The sequence below is a fragment of the Colletes gigas genome, unplaced genomic scaffold, assembly GCF_013123115.1.
Source record: "Colletes gigas isolate AHSC1104 unplaced genomic scaffold, ASM1312311v1 Colletes_gigas_Sc00015, whole genome shotgun sequence".
Taxonomy (NCBI): domain Eukaryota; kingdom Metazoa; phylum Arthropoda; class Insecta; order Hymenoptera; family Colletidae; genus Colletes; species Colletes gigas.
This window is the reverse complement of record NW_025106644.1, coordinates 2681548-2701655: the sequence shown is the minus strand read 5'-3', so window position 1 is coordinate 2701655 and position 20108 is coordinate 2681548. Positions and strand designations below refer to the sequence as shown.

The window sequence follows — 20108 nt, the reverse complement described above, 5'->3', positions numbered from 1 at the left end:
TTTAGATATAGGAGTGACTAAACTTCATTGCGGAACTGAAAGATAGTAAAAAGTGTTTTTGTGTACAGTAGTCCCTCGCTTCATGCACAATAACTTTCCCCTGAATACTGTTCGTGGACTTTTGTTAATATCTAGAGCTGCATTTGTGTTATTTATGTCTTGGGGGATTAATTCAACTTCATTGAGAACCTGAGAAACTGGAAGACACTAAAAAATATTTTCCCACCTCTTTCTAACCTCTTTTGATACCACCCATGAATGAAATCTTTTGACCAATGTATTTTGACTAGATTATAACAATTAGTACTATGACAAAGTTTGGATTATATAGTTTCCAAGTGTGTAGAAATGAAAACTAAGTTTGTTAGTCGATAGAAGAGGAACGAATTTAGTTTCCTTTTCCAGCACATAGAAACGAGATTGAAGATGGCGCTGCCGGAGGACCTGGCGCCTGCGCTTACAGACGGAGTTGTTCTGTGTCATTTAGCGAATCACGTGAGACCCAGATCGGTCGCCAGCATCCACGTCCCATCACCAGCCGTTGTAAGCATTTTAATATAAAAAATTTTAAACATGGACGCACGCTTTTCGAACAAACCATGAACAATTCCATTTTATAACCTATTACACACCTATTTTTTAATAGTTTATCCTACATAAAGTTGATTTTTATTTTTAATTTTTGAAAAGCGTTGGTCCCACACATTGTTAGATGCTTTCTAGCTTCTATGGGGATGAATTTAAAATCAATTTCTGCTTGCAGCCCAAGCTGACAATGGCGAGATGCAGACGTAACGTCGACAACTTCCTGGAGGCGTGTCGGAAGATCGGCGTCGACGAGGTAAGCGATCGTCCCACTATTTTATCACCCGATCTTTCTCTCGAGAGTCTCTGTGCTTTGTCTCTCGCTCGTAACACCGCAACAATTGACGCGACACTCTCGAAACCGAGCGTACCGACACGTTTACTCACAGCATTAAAATTTTTCCGTTCGCCAAAACGTCTCGTGCACCGTCGAGAGCGCACGAGCCTCCAAAAATAATCGAACGATACTACTCGAGTACGGAGAAACGCTATGAAAACGAAAACGATCGTCCAAGTAAATCGAACCGCTCCGTCAGGTTTGTCCATGACATTTCCAGCAACTACTAGTCAGTCCCCGGATTTCGATACAGTCGCGAGGTTGTACGTCCCTTTCCAAGCATCAAAAGAATCCGCTATTCGTGACAGAGAGGAGCAAGAGAAGCTTTAGTTGCATGCGCCTAGAATCCGTAATTCGCTTTTGTGTCCACCTTTCTGTGCCAAGTTTGGAAAACGGTTACTATCAACGTAACTAGCTAGGGGTTAGAGATGGAAGAAATTTGTTAAATAGAAAAATACTCCATTTTGCGAGGGGAATGAAAAGTTATTCTTATAGTTTTTTTATATCGACGTTCCTTTTCGAGATACGAGGCCCTCAAATCTCCTCAAACGGTTTGCTACAGTTTGGGGAGATTGGTAGTTGGGAAACTCGCCGCCAGGTGGCGCAAGCTATCAGTTGGTATCTAAATTTTGCACAGAAAGAGAGTGTCTTCTCGTCGTTTTAAGCATCCTCCCGCTTCCCAAAAAGAAAACGAACCAACTTCGACTTTCTCAAAATTTAATCTGAATCCCAATCCCAGAGTCCCTCTCAACTTTCGGAATAGGGATGGTTGATCTCAAGGAGGAGTGAACAAAAATTGTCAGGGTTTTGTGTGAAAGACACGATCGACCAGCGACGATGGTAGATACTGGGACTGAGTAGTATCGTTGTTGGTGTTGCAGGAGGTGTTAATGGACGCGGACGCAATCATGGACGTGGGTTACATGGACGCGTACGGGCTGGAGGCTCTGGCGCGTCTCGTCTCCGCTCTTCTCCTTCTCCGCGACGAAGGGGAGAACGATACCGAAGAGTCGGCCCCAGGTTCATCCCGTACGATTCAGGATCGCGTTCTGTCCGCGATGCTTCTCGCCACATTCCTCTCCACCCTCGTCCTCCTCTATCTGTTCCCGTTGCCCGACTAAAAAAAGAGCGACGAAGACGAGAGAACGCCAGGCCGCGAAACGACGGAACGAACGACGCTCGCAAGAGATAACGCACGATCGAAGATTGGATAACCACGTACCGAGAGACGCCACTCGACAGAGCACCGGGGTTCTCGAGCCTCCGATGAACGACCCCTGATAGGCAAAGCCCTCCTCTACCGTTAGAATTTCGAACAAAAGACGGAAAAAGGCCAACAGAAATGGCTACTTCTCGCTATAAGTTCTGTTCTGCACTTCAAACTGGAAACTAGTTCATTCCCTGCTAAATCTTCAGTTTTTTCAATGCTGTGGGGTACCAATATAACCCTATGTAAGATATGAAGGTTAGGTTTGCTAATTCTCTGTTACTTGGATTTTATTTTATTTTGTCTAATTTATTGAGAGAAATTCTCAGCTAAATATTTAGTTTTTCCAATGTTATGGGATCGGCTACTATTAGAATTTTGAAGAAAAGACAGAAATGGCTACTTCTCGCTATAAGTTCTGTCCTGCACTTCAAACTGTAAAGAACTAGTTCATTCCCTGCTAAATCTTTAGTTTTTTCAATGCTATAGGGTACCAAAATAACCCTATGAGAGATATGAAGGTTAGGTTTACTAATTCTCTGTTACTTGGATTTTATTTTATTTTGTCTAATTTATTGAGAGAAATTCTCAGCTAAATATTTAGTTTTCCAATGTTATGGGATCGTCTGCTATTAGAATTTTGAAGAAAAGACAAAGAAAGGCCAACAAATATGGCTACTTTTCAATATCAGTTCTGTCCTAATACTTCAAACGCTTTCAAACTGTTAACGACTTCTCAATTCTCTTCCAAATTTTAGTTTTTGTAATGTTATGTAAGATATGAAGGTTAGGTTTACTAATTCTCTGTTACTAGGATTTTATTTTATTCTGTCTACTTTATTGAGAGTAATTCTCAGCTAAATATTTAGTTTTTCCAATGTTATGGGATCGTTTGCTATTAGAATTTTGTACAAAAGCCAATGAATGGCCAACAAACATGGCTACTTCTCGCTATCAGTTCTGCCCTGGTACTTCAAACACTTTCAAACTGTTAATGACTACTTAATTCTCAGCCAAATCTTAGTTTTTGTAATGTTATGTAAGATATGAAGGTTAGGTTTGTTAATTCTCTGTTACTCTGATTTTATTTTATGTTTTTTAATTTATTAAGAGAAATTCTCAGCCAAATCAATGTTATAGAGCACCGAGATAACTCTGTACAAAATATACAGTTAGATTTAGTTGTAAATTCTCTATTACTGGGGTTTCATTTTATTTTTCCTAACTTACGAACAAAAATGTTCTCTTGATCATTCAATTATGTGCGAGTTTACCTCCAAATAGGTGTTCTGTGAATATACATATAATAGCTAAACATCTAGCACCTAAAATACTCCATAACAACATGGTCACCTAATTTTCAATCTGTTTACTATAGAAAAGAAAAATGAGGAATACTACTCAATCACCAAAATCATTAATGTTCAACACCTTCCATATATTTGTTAATAACTTTAAATTCTACTGACAGAATTTATGGACGAGAATGAATGTTCCATCATTCTTATGATTACTCAATTGCCTGTAAATTAACCTCTAAATAGATGTTTTGTTAACACATAACAGCTAAACATCTAGCACCTAAAATAACCCATAACAACGCAGCCACCTAACTTTCAAAACAAAACTAAGACTTTCCATATATTTGGTAGTAACTTTGAAATTTACTGACAGAATTTATGGACGAGAATTAAATGTAGAATCGAATGTTCCATCGTGGACGCTTATTTTAAGAATGAAATCGTTAAGATAAATACTAAAAATTGTCTTTTGATCGTTCGTCGGGGGGTTCGATGAAATTAGACGCGCGACACACTCTTCTCGTCTCGACAGCCACTTAGAACCTTTAGAGCGGCACTATAGGTTATGTTTTCGTTTGTTCTTACGATTTTCGTTTGCTTCGTCGGGCAGAGAACCGAGTGTCGCGTTTTTCGAACGTCGATGCTGAAGATTCAAGAGTAAACGTCGAAGAATTCTGAATTATTATTGAGAAACTCGGTGATCTTCGGCCTCGAGGTTGACCGTCGACAGTGTTCCGTTGTTCTAGCTTGACGCCATTTTGAAAACGTCAATGACTCTGTCTTTGTTCTTCCGTTTAACGAATCGCTACCCCGAATCGAGACACTTAAATACTTCAGTGTATCATTAGCTTTTTAAAAATTTGACTTGCAAAGACTGTTGCCCAATCGATAATTTAATTTTGATCTAACTTGACTAGGGCTTCGTGAAATATTATATATTTTTTTTATCGACTGATATTGAGCGTCAGATTAATTCACGAAGACCCTACGTAACTCACATCAAGTATTTGTTCTTATTTTTGTGGCGTTGAAATTGATGTATTTAACTTGGATTTGGGTTTTTTTACATTTCAAGTTTGAAGATTTATTTTTATTAACGAATATTGATATTTCGATCTACGATTTTGAGGTTAATTTTAACTCCATATTGAGGATCAGACGACGAAGAAATAAATGTATAATATTTTGTCGATGCCTGTGGAAATTAAGTTTTATAAAAATTGGAGATTGTCGAATGGGTGATGTTCTTTGTTAATCGACACGGCTCTAAGCTTTGTTATGGTTGTTTCTTCGCCTCCGTCGTTTGTATTCCCGGCGCTCGAGGCCGGCAAACAAGTATTCGATAGTCGTTAAGTATATCAAAGGGCAGCTTGATCGTGCATTTAGTCCGCCTAGTCGTAGAAATCGCTACGTAGTAATTAGGTTAATTAAGTTTTCCGTGAATCTAGAGACAAGACTGATACCGATACTATCAATGCCAGATAACGAAACATCGATTTGTATCGTACTATTTTGACACACGAAAGTATCGATGCGTATCAATTAAATACAACCATTTAATACCAATTTTCAATACTGATACTGATCACTATGTTTATCGAAAAATTTACATTTTTAATCGATTTAAAATTACTCGAAATTGTATCACATTTGATTTTGTTTTATTCAGATAAAAATTTCGAATAACAAATGAAAGATAAAAATTTAAATTGTGGAATTAAATAAAATTTGACTCGACTAAACCATCAGGAATCAATTGTTATAAGTTGATATGATTAAATTTTGAACTTTTCTGGTATTGTGTCTGTCTTGTCTGTGGAAACGGTCATCGACGAAAGAGAACGCGAAATCAAAGAGCGCAATCAAAGCTGCTGGAAAACGCTGCTCGCATATCAAACTCGATCGTCTTTTGAAATGTACCTTGAGCGACGAATCGTTCGTTCGTCGAGGAAATAGTATTTTGCTACGTGGAAGTCGAGGAGCTGACAATCCGACATCGACGTCGGCCCGGGTGTCTTTTCTCTTTGGGCCAATCCTGAACCTGCCATTTTCTTTTCATCGACAGTCTTTATTCACATGTATTTATTCACAAATATTTGTAATTCACGAAACAAATTGGTTGAGGCTTCGTTTTCGAGGAAATTGAATTCAAATATCAGTGGACTACTTAATACGTTGACTTCTATGCTAGGGACATTTCTCTGTCTAGGGATATTTTCGATATTTTTTCTAATTATAATATAATCAATAGATATATTCAATGATTTAATGAATATATAATTCAAAATTAACACGTCGACTGCTAGGGATATTTCTCAGTCTAGGGATATTTCCGATATTTTTTCTAATTATAATATAATCAATAGATATATTCAATGATTTAATGAATATATAATTCAAAATTAACACGTCGACTGCTAGGGACATTTCTCTGTCTGGGGATATTTTCGATATTTTTTCTAATTATAATATAATCAATAGATATATTCAATGATTTAATGAATATATAATTCAAAATTAACACGTCGACTGCTAGGGATATTTCTTTATCTGGGGATATTTTCGATATTTTTAAAATTATAATATAACGAATAGAAATATTCGATGGTTTAATGGAGTACTAGGCGTGTAGTTAATTAAAAGTCAATATAATTCAAAATTAACACGTCGACTGCTAGGGATATTTCTTTATCTGGGGATATTTTTAAAAATTATAATATAATGAATAGAAATATTCTGAGGTTCAATGGGGTACTTGTTTGTAACATTCCTAATGGCAGTGACATTATTAAAAATAAAAAGGTTCATTTATTGTAGGATTAAAGCGCCGGTCACCGGTGACCACCATAGTAATTAACATTTTAAAACGTGTTTATTTTGAAAACAGCAAGAATCTGAAATTATCGTGGTATTTGAATAAATAAAAAATAGTAAAAAATTTAAATAATAGAATTTTACATTTTGAAAAATTTTATGAGTAAAAATCGTGAGCAATTTAAATAACAATTTTGTATGTTGGTGAAAATGAACAAAAACTTGTCGATGGAAACAGTAATGGCAGTTTCAGGATAACCTACAATTTCTATAATATTTTCGTTGACGAATATCTCGATCCGGATGCACACCGATTCGAAGAAGAAACGAATCGAATTTTCTCACCTGGTATTATCGTGTTCAACGGAGAAAAAGCTTGTGGGAGGGGCAAGGGACAACGTTAAACACATCTGACTGGAACTGCATTAAATGTGTGGCAAGATGGCGGACCTACGATGGCCCACAAAGCATCGCAAATTCCTCCTAGGGATTTTTCTTCCTTGCCACAGAATCGAAGCAAATTTCACCAGCGAACGACGAACGATAATTTGAAAAATGTTTTACGTTTTATTTGTGAAATTAATCCGACGAAAGTGAAAGATCGCGTTCGTAGCTTCGTGGTGAAATTTGCAATGGCGCAACCGGCCGCCAGAAACGCGATGGCGGCGGAATTGAAGCAAAGTAAGAGAAGCAAAACGTTCGTTGTATAAACCTCGGATGGTAGTATTTTTTTAAACGTTCGACCAATGAAATCGCCTACGGCTCTTTCAGGATTGATGGGTCTGTGATAGGTAGCCTTCGTGTACTACAGGATTCGCAAACAAGGTGCTAGAAATCTCTTTCGGTTTCAAAGATTTCCTATTTTGGTACGTAGGTCTTAACGCACATTCGAACTTCTTCGAACGAATCTCGATTCTCTGTCTTCTTTTTTCTCTCATGTTCACGGCAACAGTCGCGCGAGAACAGTGTCGCGTCCCTCCCCCCCACAAACCTAACCAAATTTCTCGAATTTTTTCACTTCGGTATAGTTTCGTTCCGCACGAAATTATCAAAATAAAGAGTTGGCTGAAACAAAATATTATTCCTTTATGGACAGTTCTGGTCAAATCGACGGTTTGATTCATGTTTGAACATGTTTGAATATGTTTGATTCATGTTTGAACATGTTTGATTCATGTTTGAACATGTTTGATTCATGTTTGATCATGTTTGATTCATGTTTGAACATGTTTGATCATCTTTGAACATGTTTGGTCATGTTTGAACGTATTTGATTGAAGTTTGATCATGTTTGATTCATGTTTAATCATGTTTAATTCATGTTTGATCATGTTTGATCACGGTTTTTCAAGAAAAATGTTACTAAAAAATACTAATGAATGTTTATTATGCAGTATCCTTGTTGGGAATTGTTATAACTCAAGTTATTTTGAACTATACTGTAAAATTTAAAAAATACAGAGTCAATGAGAATTGTTATCTAAAATTCCTTATTAATTATAACAAACGCTGTTTTAATTGTTTAAAAATTGTCTCATTTGACGATTATAATTATTCTGATATCCATCAAAAACTATTATAATGTGAATTTTTAAGAAACTTAAAAAAATCCATTTTTTTCCAAATTTTTTTGTTAATTTCAATATCGCAAGAACTGTAAAAATTTCAGTTATGTTACTGTATGGATACTTAACAATAAACATTAGTATTTTTTAAATTTCAGTAATCAAAGAATTTGGCCAAAATTGCAAAAGAATAATATTTTTATTACAGTCTTCTCTTTATTTTCGATTTTGTTTTCTGCACCAAATTTGGTACGAGATTCTGTTGAGAGGGGTGGGGGGAGGAGGATCGCAAAAATCGACAGCATTTTTCATCGACCAGCCGGGTCGTAGCCTAAGATAATCTACATATTTTCGTATAAACTAATCGGGGAGAAACGAAACGTAGCGGGCGTACAACAAAGAACGTGTATCGTTTTAGAATATATACGCGCGTATAACTTATTCTACATATAATATGTACTCGTACGGTAAGAGATTTATTGTCTACGGTATAAGAATTTCAGGAGAAACGGGTCTTCGAATCGCGAGAAACCTTCGAACATTTCGTCGAATTTCACCAGACAACTGGGGGATAGAAAAAAAAAAAACTATTACAGTCGACGAAACACGATCGCCCTGAGCTTTTCTCAAGGTTGTCCAGTGCCAAACGCGTCGAATTGCACGCGTCGCGACTCCGTATCTCCGAGAAGCTCCGGCGTCGTTGCTGACACATCGAACGAAACGTCTTAAAAAAATATTCATGGCACCAGAGACGGGCAAAATTATGTTAAATATTCCCTGGATAACAATTTTCTCCATAAAAAAAATTATAAAATTGCAAAGCAAAATATTTCATCAGGAAAACAGTTAACGCAAATCGATCGAAAAATTTGCTTTGAATAAATTAAAAGAAAATAATAATTAACGTCACTGAATGAATTGTTAGTCTTATTGGTTATTTTTTTTTTTTTAAATTTGCTCGACTCTGGGTGGAACCATGGGGTACAAGTACTGCCTCTATTCTTGCAATCGAATTGGAATCAGGTTTTGCACGTAGAGAGGGTGTAATTTAAAAACAATTTAATCTTGAAAAATTGATCAAAAAAATATTCTTAATTATTGACACAATTACAGAATGAAATAATTACCAAGAAAAAAAAAAAATATTTATTTATTTGATGTGATAAACATTAGAAATGAATCGTTATAAGTTAGTTTTTTTAATCAGATTAAATATTGTCTACTTTTAGTTGAAGTGAGAATCTTAACACTTTACCGACCGGTAGCGGTTGATTAATCGGCTATCGGTCGGTAAGCGTTGGCCGATAAAACAGTTGATTAATAGGCTATCGGTCGGTAAGCGTTGGCCGGTAAAACAGTCGTTTAATCGGCTATCGGTCGGTAAACGTCGACCGATAAAACAGTTGATTAATAGGCTATCGGTCGGTAAGCGTTGGCCGGTAAAACAGTCGATTAATAGGCTATCGGTCGGTAAAGTGTTAAGGAATGGAGATATTAGTTTTGTTGCAAGTATCCGTAACGCAGAACGTTGCAAGAAGCGAGGCAGTGACGGGATCGATCGATAACGCACAAAGGAATTTTCACGGGAAACGAACGGCTTCTATTTCACGGTCTACACGTAGAAACGTAGAACTTTTTTGCGAAACGTTGATTCTTTTCTTTTGTACACGTATATAAGGAGGTTTGTGTACCCGGATTTTATCGTAAACGTACTTATTTATGGGATAAAACGAGTCGTAACCGAACGAACGCCAACGTGTATGGTCGTTTAGGGGAACGCAACAGCTGTATCTTCCATAAATTTCGTTCTCCGGCCGAGATATGTTCCATTTTGCTGTATTCGCCGGCAGAACGTTCATCCGATTTCTAGTCCTCGATATTTTACTTCTAATCGTAAGCTTTTCGCCCTCGTTTCTAGTCAACTCGGTTTGTATTTTTGTTTTCCATTTTTATTAATCATTTTTTTTTTTCTTTAGCCTCGACACGTTACTTAATGTCTTTTTTAATGTTTTTGTTCCTTACGTATTACCCAGTTTAATCTTCCGTATAATCGATGACTGTTTTGGGAACACTGACGCGTCTAGTATGTTCGATCGTCGCTAGGGTCGCATCAGTATTATTGACGCGTCAGCTGATCGAATTAATCGCAATCCGTGAGACTGTTACAATTTAATTTTGTTTTCTATATCAAATGGTTCTAAAATTCTATTACAAACACATACAAACATATTTTGAAAGTTTTATGTGATGTTTTCTTCATTGAGAAAAACACAATTGGTCGCCAATTCTAGAAGCCAAAAATAAGACGAAAATCAAGAATACCAATTTGTTGATGGAGGCTTCGTTAAAAAGTTATTAACAATTAAATTCAAAAATTTCAAATCGTTCTAAAAAAATTATTTTCGGTTGCGGGGGTCAATTACAATCATTTTTGGTCATTACAATTACCCCCGAAATCCTACGCATTTTCGAGAAAAAAATTCCTGACCGAAAATCTAATGTGAAGCCATGCATGCAAACCCCCAAAATTTCATGCGAAACTTTAAAATGTCATAACTTTTGAACGGATTGGGGGATTTTAATGTTTCAAACGGCAAACAACGCGTATTTTGATGAAGAATGTGTAGAGATCTCAAAACATTCAAAAAGTTGTTTCTTAACCCTGTAAACTGAGGAAAACCCCATAAAAATGGTCCAATTTTCAAATGGCCATAACTCCTACAATAGTGAATGGATTTCAATGAAATTTTGGGAGGAAGTAGAGTTCATGCGTACCTACAAAAAAGTATTAAAGAATATTTCTGTAGGACGTCAAACAAATTGATTAAAAATGAAAAACAACTTTTTAAGAAGAATCGACAGGGTGTTCCCCCTTAATTTTTCGACGAAAAAAAAAAAATTTCAAATCGTTTTGGAAAAATTATTTTCGGTTGCAGGGATCAATTACAATCATATTTGGTGAATACACATACCCTCAAAATCCTACTCATTTTCGAGAAAAAAATTCGAGAAGGTGTGAAATTTTTCGACGGAAAAAAATAATTTCAAATCGTTCTGGAAAAATTATTTTCGGTTACGGGGGTCAATTACAATTATTTTTGGTGATTAGACATACCCTCGAAATCCTGCGCAATTTCGAGAAAAAAATTCAGTACGGGTGAAACTTTAAACGTTAATAACTTTTTAACAAAGCCTCCATCAACAAATAGGTATTCTTGATTTTCGTCTTATTTTGGCCTCTAGAATCCTTCATTAAATTTTTTCCAGGGGTGGCCGAACACCCTGCATAATCAAATGCAATTCTCAGAACTGAATAGATATATTTATTATATTAAATCTGTGTTTGTAACAGAACTTTTGGACCACCCTGTAATAATCGCGCTCTGCCCATAAACATATACAGATTCCCCCAAAAATAATTGAAAACGCAAAAAAAAAAAATCAAATATAAAATAATAATTATAGTCGTGTGTCTTTTTGACTCGTGTGTGGGTGGTGGGAAATACGAGAAAGTAGTGTGTGTTTTGTGAAACTTCCCCTCCAGTCGTGTTCCCCCTCCCCCCCGCGAGAGATCACGACATTCAAATTGATCTTGAAACACAAAAATTTGAGTCAATTTTATTCCAAGAATGGAAATAAAAATTTTCGATTCTATTCGTAAACTAAATTTTCCTTTCGTCCAAAAATTGAAATCAATCATTTGAAAATTGACTTCCAATAAAAAAATTAATTTACGAACAAAATATTTTCATCTCGAAAATGAAATTTCCCCAGTCGGTCTGTATAAATTTATGGCTGTGTCCGTTTGTGTACTTTTATTTATTTACGATTAGCTTTTCTCGCTTCCGCAAGAGGCTGGGCGTCGTTTATTCTACGCGAAAAGTAGAAAAAAGGACGCGTGATAAGAAGAAACCGAAACACGAAATCATTCCGTTGCATTAGCTTGTATAATTGTATAATTTTTGTAAAGAACAGAGAGAAGGAGAAAAAAAAGAGCGTATATATACATATATATATAGATTATATTATATATATTATTATATTATTATTATATTATATCATACTGTATTGTATGAACACAGATATATGATACGTTGAAGCTACTTTTCTCTTTGGTCGTTTTATTTTTATTTGTTTGTTTTCACTTAAATTATAAGCTGACTACGAGCTTTAGATTGATCGCTCTTGGAGAAAATATCGGTGCTTCGTTTTATTCGATTTTTTATTTCTACACGTTGTTTTCTAAGCTTAAGCATTTCTCTACGATTATAGAAAAAGGCAAAGCCTCGTATTTATTATAATTCACGTTCCTCCGGTCGAGTTTCGTTCGTCGCCGACGAGCGGAGCCACGATCGTTTTGTATCTAACCTCTCCATTTTTGTACGATCGATTTTAAACCGCCACTTCGTCGAACGAGTTCATCGAAACGCGACAAGGATGCTCTCTCATTGAATCATTGATAATGTTATTAACATTCCCACCCTTATTTATATCGTCCATTACGAGAAATCGTAGCTTCGAATTAAATCCTCGTCGCGTTCACGGTGAATACGTACGAGCTTGCTTTTTGTATCGCCCACGCACAGTGAGAAACACGACTCGCACTGCCATCTGTGAAGTCGAATCGAATCGATATCTATCAATCGATGTGAAAACAATCGAAATCTCTTGTTCGAAACGTTAGATTTTTTGGTAAATTAACCTTTCAAAATGTCACTAGGAAATCTGTGTCTTTTGATAGGTCTCCATTTTCTAGCTCAAGCATAATCACGTTATTTAATTAGAAAATTTCACATAAGAGACTCCGTACTGCCAACATGACTGATCAAATAGAAAAAGGTTCGTGCAATTGTGCCATTTTTACTCCGCTAGGGACTTTTTTAAACTGCAGGACTAGGGAATGTCACTAGATGCCGATTTCTGGCGTCATAAAATTTTCTGTCGACACTGATGCCCAGAAATCTCTTTTCTACTTCGAAGGGGAATCTATTTAAGATAGAATAGTGGATTTTAAATATACAAACCTTGACCCAAGGTGTTCAAACTCGATCTGATTCGATTTCACATCCGATTTTACGTAGAACGAACCCTCGTATCGCTCGTGCAAATCGATCTACAGTAGCTTCATGATTTCAACCGATGCTCTCGTCGTTCGATCGACGAGACCTCTGCGTTCCTCTATGTTCAGTTGTTCCCCATCGAACCCGGAGAACAATCGTTCGAAACGCCATTCGAGAAACGTACTCTGTAACACCAACGATTGTACGACCAACGCATAACGATTGTAACGCTATTTCCACTGATAATAAAATATTCTTTTGGTAAAATTCTAGATAATACAACTCTCGAAACGAAAACATTTCACACTAGATCTGAGGCTACATTCACGTTGGACGGTTCAAAAGATTGTACTCACGATTAGGTATCCAGTTGTCCCTATTTTCTGAAGCACACTTTCGATGCAACAATCTTATGAATTCAACGTCTTTACGCCGAACTATAGCAACATTCACGAATATATCACGTATAACCTTAAAATATTTTCAAAATACCTCCACGAATCCAACATGGCGTCTCTACAACGAACACAATAGCAATAATCACGAATATATTACGTATAACCTCGAAATATTGTCAAAGTGCCTCCACAAATCCAACATGGCGTCTCAACAACGAACACAATAGCAATAATCATGAATATATCACGTATAACCTTAAAATATTTTCAAAGTACCTCCACGAATCCAACATGGCGTCTCTACAACGAAAACAATAGCAATAATCATGAATATATCACGTATAACCTCAAAATATTTTCAAAGTACCTCCACAAATCCAACATGGCGTCTCCACAACGAACACAATAGCAACAATCACGAGGCAATCGATGCACCGAACTGAGATATTTATTATTTGACTTTCTCCTTTTCAGAATCTCGTGTGCTGCGCCAGCGACGTCCTAGAGGGCGGTAGAGGAGTGGTTCGCGTGGCTGTGACCGTATCAGAGCTGCTGAGGTTCCATCAGACGCGGTCGCCATTGCAGACGTCCTCGTCGACGGTGCAGAACCACGTGCCTGCTTAGCGCCAGACAATATAATTCCTCCCGGAGAAACTCGTCGACCACAGAGGGAAACGAAAAACGGACGCGGCCACGTTTCCTCCGATCGCGCGTGGAGACGATCGTGACTTCCGGTTCGAAACCGGGGGACCGCCTGACGGCCATTGCCGGTCTCTCCGTGACTTTTATACTCCCCTGAAACCGTCAGGTGAATCTCGCGTCGAGGATCACTCGACGTTGGACTGCGACCAACCATGACACACGAGTAGATTGTACGAAAAAGAAACTTTTGTATCGGATGGACGAGCGTATCTTTGTACCGGAAGAGTAGACGAGATTAGGGTAACAAAAGTAGCACGCGATCGCGGAATCGTGGCTACGTCGAATCAAAGTGGTTAATTAATACGGGAGACACCATTTTGGGGATTTTTAGACTTTCGAAAATTATTGACATTTATTTTCTGATTGTTTTTGTCTCACCCCATTCATTACGATGATTATGAGATTTTTTATTTCATAGACCACCCCTTTAGCAATTTTACGAAACTTATGGACACCATTTTATAAAAGAACGTAAATTTTAGATTTTTCAAACATATGTAAAATTATAGTAACCCTTTGCACTCCAAGAGTTTAACACAAATGATGTGAATTAAAAATATTTTTTAATTTGTTGTTTCCCAACACTTTGACGGCCATTGTCACGCATACGTGAGTTCACTGTTTCCAGTAACAATGCGATCATACTTTGTTTAAATATCTCGAAACTAATTTTCTAGTAAGAAATCTAGGGGGAAAAGGCCCTTGACTGTTTCCTAACACTTTGACGGCCATTGTCACGTGTACGTGAGTTCACTGTTTCCAGTAACAATGCTATCGTACGAATTTGTTGAAGTTTAAATATTGCAGAGATTGAAATAAGAAGCGTTTAAATATCTCGAAACGGATTTTATCCATATATTTTACATTTTATAATTCCTAAATTCAATTTGTGTTATCGCAAAGAGTTAAAATGTTTTGGAAAGTTTGAAACCCAACTGGCCCAAAGTCAGTCCCAAAACGGTGTCTCCTATATTTTTCGACGGTCTGTATATCCGTGCTTTCTACTAGCTGGTTACTACGAGACATTTCTATATCGTAACGTGGAACAATATTCAATCAAAAAAAAAAAAAAAAAAAAAGTAACAATTAAAGACATCGAAATTCTCTCGACGTTCGAGCATCCCTCTGCGATTAATCCGAGCGTACCCGTCGCGTATCTCAGCTGGTCGTTTCCAAATGGGCCCCGATCGGAGAAACGGGACCCCGATCCGTTATTTCGTTCGAGCGGTATTCGGTTCGTTCGTTCCACGATGTTTTAGCAATTTCGTTCCTCCTCGGGAGAAACAAGCCCACGAGTATACCGATTAATTAGCCCCTAATCCCGCGTTTGATTAGCCTCGAACCGCGTTACCGACAGAAGGTAAGGTAGGTTTCTTCGCGAAGCGATCGGTAAGTTAGTTAGGAATTTTTTCAATGTCACGGACGATGGGCCCCCAGGCAGTGTTTTCCAAATTTCTATGGAGGGCATTATTCCTAAAAATCAATTGTTAATTGTAAATTTATTATAATTTGAAGAAAAATTCATTATAATTTGTAAATTTTTATAAGCAAATGACGATCGTTGGGGCCTTTATGGACTTCTGGATTACTGCAATATTTATGTATTAGATTTTTAGTTTGTTATTTTAATTTCTAAAGTGATATTTTAAGGAAATTAAATTTTGAATTTTAAATTATGAATTTTGACGAGGTTATAAAATGAGAACGACGATTAATTTTGAATTGAGTAGCTTCCAGGTTGATCCATGGTACCACTATAAGGGGATAGAACTCGAAATTAATTTTAAATTAAAAAAAAAAATTGGGACTTATTTAACTCCAAGCCATATTTGGCTGTAAGGAATTAAATCTTGGGTTACTTTTGCTGAAAGAGTCTATAGAATCGACTCCCTCAAAGATGTAACCCTTAATAAAATAAATAAAAAACCAACATCTGGGTCCAAAAAGATCCACCGACCGCCATGTGAATATTACATAATATTAACCCTTCATAGACACGCTGGGTCTTCTAAGGAACAGTCGATTTTCGATATTAATTTCCTGATAATCTCCAAAAATCAATAAACCCAAGTTTACGTCTCGAAAAACTGGAAAAAAAAATTTCAAAAATTTTAAATAGCGCTGGATCGACTCAAAAAAATAGGCTGGTCCTAAAAGATCCAGTGCTAAATCACAGCGTGTCCGTGGGGGATCGATAGAAATTTCAAATTACCAGAATTTCATCTCTCAGCCGCCATATTGGAAAGCACTGGGCCCAGATCGATTCCCCCGATCGATCGATGTATCGAGAATCGTTCGTGCGTTCACGTAAGATTAAGGCCTAGGTGTTCACGGTATAAATACCGCCGAGTGTTTTTGCAATTTTATTTTTTGTTGTCCATTTTCTTTTTTTATCAATTAAAAAGAAAAAAAACACGACGCACGTTCGATACCGAGCTGTTCTTTTTTTCCGTCGATTCCGAGTACCGACCAAGAATCTAGTAATAATTGATTTAGTAATAATTCCCGAAACGATAACCCCGTTAGGTGCTAAGCGTATTATCGTTAGTTGTAATTCCTTTTTTCTTCTTTATTTTTCTTTTTTTTTTTACGATTGATCGCGTAAGAGGAACACGAAGGATCTCATACGTCAGCGATCGATGAGCAATCGATTTGTGTTTCGGTGTACCTTGCTGTTTTAGGACACCGTGATATTCGTAGATGATTACACCATGTATTCGTATTTATTGTGCCAAAGATATACGTTAATTCTTCTCTCTGTCTTTCTCGAAATCGTCTCGAAGGATCAGCACTGCCGGAGTTTTCAACGAAGCATAGGATTATCGATAAATCGATAGCTCGCTGAATAGTTCTCGATGTGTAAACAATATCGTTAAGGCAAACGCAAGTAATAAAATTGGATATTTAATATAGATAACAGATACAATAATGTAATATTTAATATGTTTCTTGTAATTCAAAAATACAGTAACATTCCGACAATAGTACCATAAGTTCTCTTCTTCGAAACTATACTGTCGTATGAAACAGTTATTGTTATGAGGATTTTTTAATCAGCACAAAGATTATCGATGTCTCAATGATATTATCGATACATCGAACTATCGATAACTCTGTCGATACATTGAACTGTCGATATCTATCGATAACTCTGTCGATATCTATCGATAACTCTGTCGATACATCGAACTGTCGATACCTATCGATAACTCTGTCGATACATCGCACTATCGATACATCGAGTTATCGATACATCGAATTATCGATATTTATCGATAACTCTGTCGATAGATCGAACTATCGATACCTATCGATAACTCTGTCGATACATCGAATTATCGCTATTTATTGATAACTCTGTCGATACATCGAACTATCGATACTTATCGATAACCCTGTCGATAGCAGCACCTCTATTCGGTATCGATCCATCGAAACTGTCCTTCGAGCGTACATAAATAACTGTGTTGACTCTTCATAACGAAATAATTTGATAATTAGAGTAAATCTGAGCACGTGGAAGATTCTGAAAGGAATGATTCCCTGTAAAGAAAATTGAGGTTAGTTAGAACAGCCACTTGGAAGGTTGCAAACATTTTCTAGGTGCAAACCACGTTGCAAAGAGTCAGCTATTTTTCTTCTAAGCCCTTTCGACTCTGTCTGTTGCCCTTTCACCCAGTTTCACCTTCGTTTCGTTCGGCCAGCACCGTTCGTAGGTACACGTGAATTTATTAAGCGACGCGTCGCTGCGGAATTGCATTATTATTCGCTCAAAAATGTCGCTGTTCGCGTCTTTCGTTGGAAATCGTGCGAGAAAGATGGCGGCTGCGAGACGAGCGACCACCCTTTTGGAACAACTCGATCGACTCGGTGTTTTCGAGCAAAATTTTCATTAAAAAACAAATGATTGTATGCAAATAAATATTTCTGTTTTGGTGATTATAAAAGTGGATTATGTAACAAATTTTGAATGAAAATTCTTCACTTTTGTGATTCCCCAAGAATTATAGAATTAAATATTTCAGAGGGATGTTTAATTTGATAAATATTTGAGAGAATAGAAATTGACGAGAATCAAATTTTGCTCGTTTTTTGAAGCCCACCGAATAAAAAGCAGGGGTTGAAAAATTCCTGCTCGACTATACTCGCGATTATGAGAGTCGAGAGATTCGTTTCAAATTTGTTTGCTCGCTCGATTGATAATTATAAATACACCGCACGTAATATATTTAAAAAAGTAACGGATACAGTGTATAAAATAAATCGAGAAAATCTCCGTATGTCTAATTGTTATTGTTTATGAATAATTCATACTCCATTCCACTTCTTTTATCCAAAAAAAAAAAAAAAACGAATTTATCCAAAATTTTCTTGAAGGGGTAGTTTTCTTTTTAAAATTATATCATCGAAATTATCTATTTTTTTGTATTAAAAAAAATATATTTCTTATTGTATAAGTATACTAAGTGGGTGGTAAAAATTTCAAATGGGTCCATTGTATTGTTTAATTAGAATAAATTGGAAAATATTCTGGGGGAAGATACCCCCTTTCATGATTTAATTTTTGAATTTTTTTTATTTTTGAAAATGGCAGATTCGAGTATAAGGTAAGTGCAATATTAATATTGATAGTTTCAATTTATTTTATTGATAGAATTATTAGTATGATAAAAGCATTATGGTTGTTATTTAAGAAATAAAAATATTTGGAAAAATTCGTAATTTGTTTTTAATTTAATTTGATCTATTTGATAGTGGGATGAAATTTATGGAATTCTTTCTCAAAATGGCGTTTTAAAATATTTTTAAAGCCAGTGTTTTGTTAGGTAAGAGTTTAGACAAATTTTATAAACAATTTTTGAATTATGTGATGAACCCTGTTTATATTATTGTTTTTTAAAAATAAAGGGATCCTTAATTTTAAGAACAAGCTATAAAATACAATAAATGAACACATAATAAATCATAAGAGATTTGAATGTTTCATGAGAAAATTTAAAAGTACTATAATTTTGAAAACGAATTCTTGAAGAGCAAAATTGAAATTACAAATATTTATAAATTTCTCTGGGTGAAATAGGCAATTTTAATATTTTCTAAAATGGCGTCGCAAAGTTCCATTCAACTAGCCAAGTTACTTCTATTGAACCAAATTTTTGGAGTGCAACAGGTTTAAACAAAAATACTATAACACTGAAAACTCAATTTCCAAAATCCAAAGAGTTAAAACAAAAATACCATCATATTGAAATCAAATTTTTAGAACACAAAACTGTTAAACCACAAAATACCATAACATTGAAATCAAATTCTTAAAATACAAAATTATTAAAACAAAAATACCATAAATTTCAAATCAAATTTTTAGGACACAAAATTGTTAAACCAAAACTACCATAATACTGAAAACCCAATCTCCAAAATTCAAAAAATTTTCATTGAAATGAAATTCTTGAAATACAAAATTGTTAAAACAAAAATATCATAATACTGAGAACTCAATCTCCAAAATCCAAAGAGTTAAAATAAAAATACCATAACACTAAAATAAAATTCTTAGAACACAAAATTGTTAAACCAAGAATACCATAATACTAAAATAAAATTGTTAAACCAAGAATACCATAACACTGAAATAAAATTCTCAGAATTTTGTCCTACAAAATTGTCAAAACAAGAATACCATAACCCTGAAACCAAATTCTTACAACCCAAAATTGTCAAAACAAAAATACTCCAACACCGAACACTCACACTCCAAACATTCCAAACAAAAATTCCTGCAACACAGAAAACCCCCTCTCCAAAGTCCTCTTTCACGTCGCTATCTCCACCCACACCAAGGGTTGAACTCTCTCCGAGTCAACTGGTGGGAACCCCAGTGGGTGTACCAAAATGGGAGGAGCCTGGTACCCCTGGAAACTCCATTTTGTTCTTGAAAGGCGGTCTCGGAATTCCACCTTCCCCTCTACCAGGTGAGTACCACCTTGGGACACGATCGACCTTCTCCAGGTGGAGGGAACGCGAACGCGAACATTGCCGAACAGGAGTTCGCGATACGCGTGTGCTGCTGGTCGGTTCTCTCAGTCGCGTGGCACTCTGAAACCGTCTCGTCCATTTCCACCGCGTCGACCTTCCG

The 20108-nt window shown here is 36.2% G+C and overlaps 1 protein-coding gene across 2 annotated transcripts in view; it reads left to right on the top strand.

Moving 5' to 3' along the window:
• The window catches only part of LOC122399818 (leucine-rich repeat and calponin homology domain-containing protein), a 60659-nt gene extending 46270 nt beyond the window's left edge, over nucleotides 1-14389 (top strand). Inside the window, exons 11-13 of one of the 2 annotated variants that reach the window (XM_043400795.1) lie at nucleotides 406-543; nucleotides 764-841; nucleotides 13742-14389. In XM_043400795.1, coding sequence (XP_043256730.1) covers nucleotides 406-543; nucleotides 764-841; nucleotides 13742-13891 — 366 coding nt within the window. In that variant the 3' untranslated portion in view covers nucleotides 13892-14389. Of the gene's footprint in view, nucleotides 1-405; nucleotides 544-763; nucleotides 842-1803; nucleotides 2044-13741 lie in introns of those variants that run through there. The other variant, XM_043400794.1, reaches the window with a different exon arrangement.
• The last annotated feature ends 5719 nt before the right edge of the window (nucleotides 14390-20108 follow it).